Here is a 10,960-nt window from a genome sequence, read left to right as displayed (position 1 = left end):
CTGCGCGGCCAACCTCTGGCCTTCTGCCAGCGGTCTGGGGGATCCCAGCTCTGGCAGTCCCTCATCCAGCTGCTACAAGTGCTCCGCATTGGGACCTCTATCAAGGTTGGCGTTGGCGCATCCACCCTGTTCTGGTTTGACCGTTGGGCTGGTGAGTCCCCCTTTGCTGCCCGTTTCCCGACCCTATTCTCTATAGCGGTCGTGCCCCGAATCTCGGTGGAGGAGGCCCTCATCGACCTCGGGCACCTCGCCTTTCGACGGCCTTTCGGGCCGATGGACACGCTCGTCTGGCAGGACCTCCCGGAGTTGGATCGGCCCGACGACCGCATCTCCTGGCGATTAGAGCCAGCGGGATGCTTCTCTATGAAATCCTTTTATCGGGCCATTGTGCCATCCCAGGGCATCGAGCCTTTCGCAGCCCTATGGGAGATTAGGCTTCCCTTGAAGATCCGAATATTCCTGTGACAGTGGCTTCGTGGACGCCTTCCCTCTGGTGTCGAGGTCCTTAAACGGAACGGACCAGGGGATGGTATATGTCTGCTTTGTGCGACGGAAGAGGACTCTAATCACATCTTATTCTCTTTCGTGTCCGCGCAATTCCTATGGAGTTGTTTCCGTGAAGTGGTCGTGGTACCTGGTGCCACACAAACTTTCCTGACCTACTCGCCGAACTTCAAGCCACGCCCCCTGCTGTCCGCTACACTACGTGGTTGATGGTAGGAGTCCTAACCTCGACTTTGTGGACTGTCCGCAATAAGCTTGTTATTCAACGCGTTTCTCTTTGTCGTGCTACTGATGCGGCGTTCAAATTGTGGGGATATCTGCAGCTCTGGCGGCCGCTTAGCTGCTCGCGGGACCGAGACACCATCAACTCCTTCATCTCCATCTCCGTGCGATGGCTCTCCACTTGATGCCGCCGCTCCCTCCGCCACCTCTGGAGCCGGATTAGAGGGCTCTCAGTTTTTTGCCGCGCCGCCATGTTGTTTCTATTTTATTTGGGCTTGTTGTACTGTGCTCACAGCGTAACCTTGATACCTTATGGTGTTGTGCTACCTCCAGTACGGCGTGTGAGTGTGAAGTTTTGACTATTGTCGGATGATGTGGCTCAGTGGTTTGCTTTATATTTATAAAGCGGGACGAAAGCCCTTTTTAGGTAAATGTTGCATGCTTTTGTACTACATCTACACCGATATGCAAAATATAACTTATGGGCAAAAACCTACCTAGGTTAACATCTCAAAAATGTTGGAGCACAATACTTGAGCCTGACCAAGAGGAAAAGCGACACGTGCGATAAGAAAAGGATCTATGCGGAGATGATTGTACACGAAGATGGAGAAGCACTTTGCATATAAGTATACATCAAGAGGTACCAATTCCACATTTTACTAGCTAGACATCACCATTAGGAGCCAGTAGAAAATTCCTAGCCCCTCTCTCTCTCTTTGACAAAATGGCCCATCAATTCCCCTCCTACCCTCACCAACCATTACAACCCAACCTCACAAAATAAACAATCAAGAGAGAGAGGGGCACGCATCAATGGTGACACAAAGGCCCTACATGATTGATACATAACTTGATGCCTTCACAAAGGCCCTACCAGCTATGACAACAACAACCATCCGTTCTTCTTCTTCTCCTTCTCCCCTAGAAGCACTGGTACAAGTCTATGGGCTGGCTCCATGTGCCGCCGGCGCCAAAAACGTCGTAGGCACCGCTTGCTGTGGCGCCCATGGCGGCAGCGGGATTCGCAGCGTTGGTGATTGAGTTCATGCAGCAGATGATCTCGCCTAGGGCGCACAGCCTGCTCTCCAGCTCCATCTTCTGTGTCTGCATCACCGAGTTCTGTGCTTGCAGCGCCACAAGGTTCTGGGTGGTCATGCCCAGCACCATGTTCATTTGTTGGCTCTGGTTCTTGAGCTGATCCACCTGTTTTTGTCACAAAAATATTTTCTTCTTAGCAAACATGTAGATCCTTTTTTTCTTCTCATGTTCTTATTAGTTTTTCTTTCATATAGAAGATGCGATATGCTATGCTATTAGTTTGATAAAAAAAACTCAAACCTGTTATAAATTAAGCAACTCATGATGATGGAATTTGTAGTATTGTTCAAAGTGTTAGGTAGGCGGCAATTGGTAGGACATGGAGATCACAAGAACCGTGTTTTGTCTGAGCAGATATTTTAGTTTTTTTTTCTTCAGGTTTTTAGGTGGGCCTTCGTTTTCGTCGATTTTCTGTTTTCACACGCTTGGCGCATGCTCTCATAAAAAAACATGTTTTAAATATTTATGACAGCCAAACAATTAAATTATGAACATCTACAAACTTTATGCTTATGTGCACTTATATAAATAGCATACTTTGGAAGGGCGTAACAAACCTGCGAGGAGAGGTCGTCGAGGTGTTGTTGCTTGCGCACCCTAGATCGGCGTGCCGACTCCCGGTTGGACTCCTTCCTCCTCTTCCTCCTCTTCTCCATCTGGGCCCGGAGGTCCGCGCAATCCTCGGCAGACCTGGAGCTCCGGGTCCCTTGGCTCGACCCGAAAGAGGTCCCACTTGACATGGTCACCCCTCAACAACTTACAGCAGTTTCACTTCCTCTTATATCTTGTATATAAAACACACCTTGTAACAGTACTTGCTTGTGTACCTTGTTACTCAGTGTACTAGCTAGCTATCTTGATTATGCTACTAGTATGAACTCCAGCTACGGCTACGGTTACAGGGAAGTTAGGGAGAAGACGTAGAACCAGTAGAGGAAGACGACGGAGAAGGACTGGACGAGGCGAGTGATCGCTGCGCCGACCATAAATCCGGAGAGGTGATGCTCCGCGACGACCAGCAACAACATCTACACGTGCTACTACCACGGCGGCTCCTCTCCTAGCCTACCATCAAGAACACAGCAGGCTCTTTTTCTTTCAAATGAAATTACCGATCTGTTGTGTTTTCAGATACAAGTTTTGGTACTATGTGGCAAGAAATATATAATTTTTTTTTTGCCAGAACCTCCTCTTGCAAATGAAACGGTGGCAGATCAAATTTCGGCAGAACCTCCCCCTGGGAATTGAATGAAGTGCGGATTCAATTTTGGCAGAGCCTCCCCTGGAAAATGGATGATCGGGGAAAGAATTTTCGGCAGAACCTCCCCTGGGAAATGGATGATGAGGGGAGAATTTTTTTGGCAGAACCTCCCCTGGAAATGGATGACCGGCCAAGAAAATTTGGGCAGAGCCTCCCTAAGTCAAAATAAAGATTTGGGAGGTTGGAGGGGGGTATGGGGTGAGGTGGCGGCGAGCTTGTTTGTGTCCACCCTGGACAGGGTTAGGCAGACAGAGGCCAAGCCAAGAAGAGCCCAAGCTGCCTGCCAGCAACGCAACGCAACGGAGCTGGGCGGAAGGAAACCTAGCAAGGGAGATGGGGAAGAGGGGAAAAGGGAATTGAAGCTTGGTGGAGAGGCGGCATTTATAGAGCCGGGAAACGGGCGGCTTTAGCAGAGAAACAATTGCGAGAGAAATTTGGTAAATGGTGGTGGTGGTGGACGGGAAAGGTGAAAGGGATGGCGAGATGCGCTCCGAATCTTCTGCGGCATCTGCTGGCAGCGTCAGGAATCGTTTCCCCTGATTTTTGCCGTCCGTCCGTGGTTTGGGTTTGATTGCCTGCGACGTCATTCGTGATTTTGCAATTAGTAGTCGCTTTTGTGGTAGCAGTAGCAATTTTTTTAGGGTGGTAATCGAGCCAAGAGTCATCGTCTTGAAGAGGCGATTTCCCCCTGCCGTATGAGATTGGATCGTCAGGTGTGAGCAAGGGGTCGAGCGAGGAGAGGACAAGCTTCTTTTCATTTTGTTTTTTCGGTGTTCTAGGCTAGTACGTACTAGTAACGTGCATCTCAAGAAATCCTTAGGTCATCATTGGGCATTAACTTGTTCTGTGTCCCGAAACAGGAATCGGTTGGCCGGCCACAGTCGTTGAGGTCTTTATACAGGCAATTGTTTGTTTGTTTTTTCCAAAAAAAAGGGAATTGTTTCTTTTTATCCCTTAGTTTCACGTTTATGACAACAATTACCTAATTTAGCATTTTTTTTACATTTCTACCAAATTCAAGTAGACTTGTGCCAAAAATATACCTTGTTATTTTTTATAATTGTGCATGTCACGTCAGCTGCTGGTTTATTTTACAGTGTAACTTTCTGATTTGCTTTCTATTCAAAAGGGATCACTAGTGTAAAAAAGACCTTTTGTTTGGAGCTTTAGTCCCGATCAAGTTTGGATCCGGGACTAATGTGAGAATTAGTCCCGCTTTCAATGGTTAGGAACGAACGGGGACACAACCATCTTGATATCAACCGGGACTAAAGGGGTTGCGGTAGGCTCGTGCCGTGCGAGCCTCTTTAGTCCCGGTTGGTGTTGGTCTCACCAACCGGGACTAAAGGTATATATTTAGTCCCGAGTAGTGATATCAATCGAGACTAAAGACTTCCCTATATAAGAGCAACTCTAGCAGACCCCGTATTCGTCCGGCCCGTAAAACGTGTTTGCAGTTCGCGTAAAAACGTCTATGCAGGTCGGCGCGCACGGACGCGGATGCAGACCCCGCATAACGGACCCGTAAAAGAGCATATTTGCGGAATATGCTTTGGTCGGGGAAAGCGCGGGCTGAAATGTCCTCCCACCAACCGCTTTCGCTCATATGCGGGACACCGCAACGGCGAGGTGGAAACCCGCGAATACGCGGGTTGGGGCCAAGATTTTGCCGTGCCCCACAAAAATATTTGCGGGCCGGGGCGGGATGCGGGGTCTGATCGGACAGGTTTTCTTAACATGGCATGTACTTAAGTGCTTCTTAACATCCACCATAAGAAACAAATATTATGGTGTGTACTTAAGTGCTTCTTAACATCCACTGTAAGAAACAAATGTGGCATGCACGTGAGATATGCATGTGTGAAGTGAGGTAAAATTATAAGACTCCCGTGAGAATTCAATGCATGTGAGGTAAGATTAGTCCATGTTGATGAGGTAAGATTCTGAGGAGCGTGTGAGGTAAAATTATGACATCCAACAAGAAATATATTTTGAGAGGTTATACAACGGGGTTCTTCACCTTGGATGACCAATAGACTTTCTGTATATCACCTAGGGTGTAGAATAAGTTATTCTTCACCCAGGTAATCTTACAACTATTTCATAAATAAATTACATTTGGAATACCAATAGTTAGATTTATATTGATTCATTATGTAAAATTTGATGTAAAAAAATTAAAAATATAAGTCATAAGGCCAGAAAAATTGTATTTCATGTATATTTCACACTATGTTTTTATGTTTGTAATTTTACGTGACATAAAATATTTTTTATGGTGACTATAAATTTTCTTACGGTCTCTTTTTGTGTATGAAATAAGAAAAAAATTATGAAACATAAAATTAGGGTGCATTGATGGAAAAATAGAGGCACCTAGGGTGACGAATAGTCAATCCCTATTTGTTTCATTGCCATGGTTTTGATATTCGTCCCCGTTGGTCCTAGTCCGGTTTTATGATTCAGATGTGGTACATTATCTTTTATAACCATTTGTTTCATTTCGTGTTTATGATAATTATGACCATCAAATTGATATAGGTATTTTTATCTAGGAGGTATGTGAATCGAGAATTGCAACCAACCCTCTTGTCGAGAGGTTAAACTTAGTTGAAAAAAATGATTATCTAAAAGAAAAAGTTGAAAAGAATTGAAGAAGAGAAGATGAAATTGAACTTGTATGTTGTCGATGTCGTCGATGATCACAAGATCAAGATGGATGTGATGCGCTTGAAGATTAGAAAGATTAGAAAATACGCCATTAATAAAGAGACTTGTTATTTTTATGTTGTTGGATCAATTATTACCTTTGTTGTGATTTTGATCGCATTTGTTGTTGCATTTAAATGTTTTAGATAGTTGTATGTTGTTCTATGATAAGTATATATGTATGACCTTTATGTATATATTTTTACAGTAATAACATTTGTTCAGTACTTTGCTTTGGTTTTGATGTGATGAACTTGTATTTATTTGGTCACTTCGATGTTGTGTAATGAAGATGAATCGGCAATGGATGTACGATGACCGGCGCTTTCCCGAGTTCATTAACGGTCTTCATAATTTTATACGTGTGGCTAAGGCAAACAAGCAGAATGATTATATGTGTTGTCCATGTGCTGTCTGTAAGAATAATAAGGATTACTCTACCTAAAAAATCCTTCCCATTCACCTGCTTCAGTCCGGTTTCATGTTCGGCTATAATTGTTGGACCATGCACAGAGAAAGAGGGGTTATGATGGAAGACAATGAAGAAGAAGATGATGATGACAACTATGATATGTTCCGTGAATATGGTGATACTGCAACGGGGGAAGCTGAAGATCAAGAGGCACCAGATAAGCCCCCTATGATCTTGGTCGGGTCATTGTTGATGCACAGAGAAACTACGAAAGTGAAAAGGAGAGGTTTAAATTGGGGCGCATGTTAGAGGATCACAAAAAATTGTTGTACCTAAATTGCGAAGATGACAAGAAAAAGCTCGGTACCACACTCGAATTGTTGCAATGGAAGGCAGAGAATTGTGTATCTGACAAGGGATTTGAAAAGTTGCTGAAAATGATAAAGAAGATGCTTCCAAAGGATAACGAATTGCTCGCTAGTACATACGAAGCAAAGAAAGTTATGTGTCATCTAGGACTAGAGGTGCAGAAGATACATGCATGCCCTTATGACTGCATCCTATACCATGGTGAGGAGTACGAGAATTTAAATGCATGCTCGGTATGCGGTGCATTACGCTATAAGATCAGCCGCGATGACCCTGGTGATGTTGAGGTCGAGCGCCCAAGGAAGAAGGTTCCTGCCAAGGTGATGTTGATGAGGGCATCAACACCATTGTTACACCCACAACCCCAACTGCTATACATGCTGGACCACTTACTAGATCTTATGCACGCCAATTGAATTACCAAGTACATTCGTTTCTTGGGAATACTTCTAATGTTCATGAACATATGATGCTGCCTAAGTTAGATACTTTTGTTGTGCTCATGGATGAAGCACCTAGCATGGACAAGAAGGATATCCGTTGAAGCGGGATCAAGCATGGAGAAGAAGGTGCACGTGCGGGAGAGAACAATGGAGAGTCCACTGGTGATTTTCGCGCTCTAAAGCCACCATAAGGAGAGCATGAAGCCTTTGGACGAAATATTCAAGACGCCACTTTATAAATTTCATCCATAGGCTATTTGTAATGACTAAGATGCGTCCCTTTCCTATTTTGGGGGCGATGCCCCAAAAGGGAAAGAGGCGCATCTAAATGTTTCGCAAGCGAAATAATCATAACTTTACATAATCGAAGAATGACAAGTAGGGCATACACTTGCCATCTGACATAGTATAACATAAGGTTTACATCCAGACAATTATTCAGAGCAAAGTTTAGTCCCGCTACGGACAACATGAAACAAGGAAAATACTATGACATCCCGCATTCTAGCCCACGATCACGACCACGGCCTCAGTCCTCCGGATAGTTCACGTACAGTCGGTCAGACTCCTCATCCTACTTCCATGCCAGCTGGGTGCCCTCATGATCTCCTTCGTCGGGCGTACTTGTACCTGTTTTGGTTTTGTAGTAAACCGTGAGCCACAGGGACTCAGCAATCGGATGACCTTGGTATCAAATCTAGTCAAGTTATTAGGTGAGGAAGGTTTAGTGTATAGGTTGCAGCATCCTAAGAATATATGGTGGCTAACTTATGATGATCAGAGAAAATGATATGGTGGTCTACGCGAGCGGTAGAATACTAGGTGATCACTAAGTGATCCTGAACACCTACTTATGTCAAACATAACCCCACCGTGTTCTCGATCGAAGAGAGGTCTTCGAAGGAGACAGTCACGGTTACGCAGACAGTTGGCAGTTTTATTAGAGTTACTTTAAGTTGTCTAGAACTGGATGTTAACAAATTATCCATGTTTGCCACATAACCGCGGGCACGGCTTTCCAAAATATTATACCCTACAGGGGTGCTCCATCTAGTCCATCACAAACTGCCACGGGCCGCAAAGTAATCCTCTATCACGAATCTCGTGATCTCATCGAATTCCTTAGATGAAAACCTCAACTTTGAGGAGACCCAAAGTTTCACCAGGATTCCTATACGCAAGATATATTGCTAAGGTAAGACAAATCTGGCAAGACCCCCCGATGTGTCGACGAACCCGATAGGAGCCGCGTATCTCGTTCTCAGGACACGACGGATTGTCCAAACTCCCGGTAGGCCAAACTTAGAGTTGCCCCTGGTAGCCACCGGTGGTTGACAGGGTGGACCAACACTCATGAGGAGCACTGGCCCGGGTTGTTGATTAAATCCTCGGGGTAGCTATTCCCTATGCAAATTATTATTAGGTGATTAGCAAATTAAAAACCAATGTTGGGTCTTGCCAGACAAGCCTTAACACTACATGATTTATCAAGGGGGTCCCTGATACGTCTCAAACGTATCTATAATTTTTGTTGGTTTCATGCTGTTATCTTGTCATCTTTGGATGTTTTATGTACCTTTTATATCTTTTTTGGGACTAACTTATTAATTCAGTGCAAGTGTCAGTTCCTGTTTTTCTGTGTTTTTGGCTCTTTTCAGATCTGATTTTGGAACGGAGTCCAAACGGAATAAAATCCCTGAAATAAATTTTTCCCGAACAAAAGAAGATCAGGGGGCTTGAGGGCCAAGGCAGGAGAGCTACAGGGGCCCCACAAGCCCTGTAGCCGCCACCATGGGGGGCGGCGGCTAGCAGGCTTGTGGCCTCCCTGGCGCCCCCTGACCTAGCTCCTTTGCCTATATATTCCCTAAAATACAGAAAGAATCAAGGAATCCACGAAAACACTTTTCCGCCGCCGCAAGCTTCTGTTTCCGCGGGATCTCATGTGGAGACCCTTCCCGGTGCCCTGCCGGAGGGGACTTTGGAGTTGGAGGGCTTCTACATCAACATCATCGCCCCTCCAATGACTCGTGAGTAGTTCACTTCAGACCTACGGGTCCGTAGTAAGTAGCTAGATGGCTTCTTCTCTCTCTTGGATCTTCAATACAAAGTTCTCCCTGATCTTCATGGAGATCTATCCGATGTAATCCTCTTTGGCGGTGTGTTTGTCGAGATCCCATGAATTGTGGATTTGTGATCAGATTATCTATGATATATATTTGAGTCTTTGCTGATTTCTTATATGCATGATTTGATATCCTTGTAAGTCTCTCCGAGTCTTGGGTTTTGTTTGGCCAACTAGGTCTATGATTCTTGCAATGGGAGAAGTGCTTGGTTTTGGGTTCTTACCGTGTGGTGACCTTTCCCAGTGACAGTAGGGGCAGCAAGGCACACATCGTGTAGTTGCCATCAAGGGTAACAAGATGGGCTTTGTCGTAGATATGAGATTGTCCATCTACATCATGTCATCTTGCTTAAGGCGTTACTCTGTTCTTTTGGACTTAATATACTAGATGCATGCTGGATAGCGGTCGACGTGTGGAGTAATAGTAGTAGATGCAGAAAGTATGGGTCTTCTTGTTTTGGACGTGATGCCTATAGATATAATCATTGCCATAGATGATGTCACGACTTTGCCCGGTTCTACCAATTGCTCGACATTAATTTGTTCACCCACCGTCTACTTGCTTTCATGAGAGAAGCCACTAGTAAACACTACGACCCCCGGGTCTATTCACACCTATCGTTTCCACTTTCGCTTTTACTTTGCTTTGTTACTTTGTTGCTTTCAGTTCTCACTTGGCAAACAATCTATAAGGGATTGACAACCCCTTCATAGCGTTGGTAGCAAGCTTTTTGTGTTTGTGCAGGCACTTGTGATACTCCTTCACTGGATTGATACCTTGGTTCTCAAAACCGAGGAAAATATTTACCAACGCAAGGCTCCAAGGTCACGGGGGAATCCTTTGCATATTTTCCTAGGAAGTCCCTAAAGGCGTAGCCGTAGCAGAAGGATTTCTGGTGCCTTTGCTGAGGAGTATCAAGACAAGAATAGTCTCCCGTCAGCACGTGTTTCTGGCGCCGTTGGAAGGTCTTTTGTTGCAGTAGTAGAAGTATTTATGGCACCGTTGCCGAGGAATGAGAGATCTATCCAAGTAGGTCTCACAAACTCATCTCTTGCATTGACTTTTTTGCCAGTTGCCTCTCGTTTTCCTCTCCCCCACTTCACATTTGCTGTTTTCATTTGCCTTTCTCCTTTGTCGTTTCCATTTGCCTTTCTCCTTTGCCGTTTTCTTTTGCCTTTTGCCTTTTTGCCATCTTCCTTTGCCGGTTTTCTTGCTTGCTTGTGTGCTTGTTTGTTTGTTGAAGTCATCATGGCTGAAAACACCAAACTTTGCGACTTCTCGAGTACCAATAATAATGATTTTATTAGTGCTCCGATTGCTCCCGACACTAGTGCAGAATCATATGAAATCAACGCAGCTTTGCTGAATCTTGTTATGAAAGAGCAATTCTCCGGCCTTCCTAGTGAAGATGCCGCATCCCATCTCAATACCTTCATTTAGCTTTGCGATATGCAAAAGAAAAGAGATGTGGATAATGACGTGATTAAGTTGAAGCCTTTTCCTTTCTCGTTGCGAGATCGTGCAAAAACTTGGTTTTCTTCTTTGCCTAAAAATAGTATCGATTCTTGGGATAATTGCAAAGATGCTTACATATCCAAGTATTTTCCACCGGCTAAGATCATCTCCTTACATAACGATATCATGAATTTCAAGCAACTTGATCATGAACACGTTGCACAATCTTGGGAGAGGATGAAGCTTATGATTAGAAATTGTCCCGCTCATTGCTTGAGTTTGTGGATGATTATACAAATCTTTTAGGCTAGCTTGAATTTCGCTTCTCGCAATATCTTGGACTCCGCCTTAGGTGGAACGT

At 44.7% G+C, this 10,960-nt stretch overlaps 1 protein-coding gene across 1 annotated transcript; it reads right to left on the bottom strand.

Moving 5' to 3' along the window:
* Nucleotides 1-1,323: 1,323 nt before the first annotated feature.
* Nucleotides 1,324-3,456, bottom strand: LOC123397835 (bZIP transcription factor 44-like). The gene is made up of 2 exons (XM_045092366.1): nt 2,385-3,456; nt 1,324-1,932 (listed from the first exon to the last, which is right to left on the bottom strand). The coding sequence occupies exons 1-2, from the start codon at nt 2,565-2,567 to the stop codon at nt 1,651-1,653; spliced, it is 465 nt and encodes a 154-aa protein (XP_044948301.1). The 5' UTR covers nt 2,568-3,456; the 3' UTR covers nt 1,324-1,650.
* Between the last annotated feature and the right edge of the window lie 7,504 nt (nt 3,457-10,960).

This window comes from Hordeum vulgare, chromosome 5H, assembly GCF_904849725.1.
Source record: "Hordeum vulgare subsp. vulgare chromosome 5H, MorexV3_pseudomolecules_assembly, whole genome shotgun sequence".
NCBI lineage: Eukaryota > Viridiplantae > Streptophyta > Magnoliopsida > Poales > Poaceae > Hordeum > Hordeum vulgare.
Note: the sequence above shows the minus strand (reverse complement) of the source record. Positions and strands in the feature narration are given on the sequence as shown.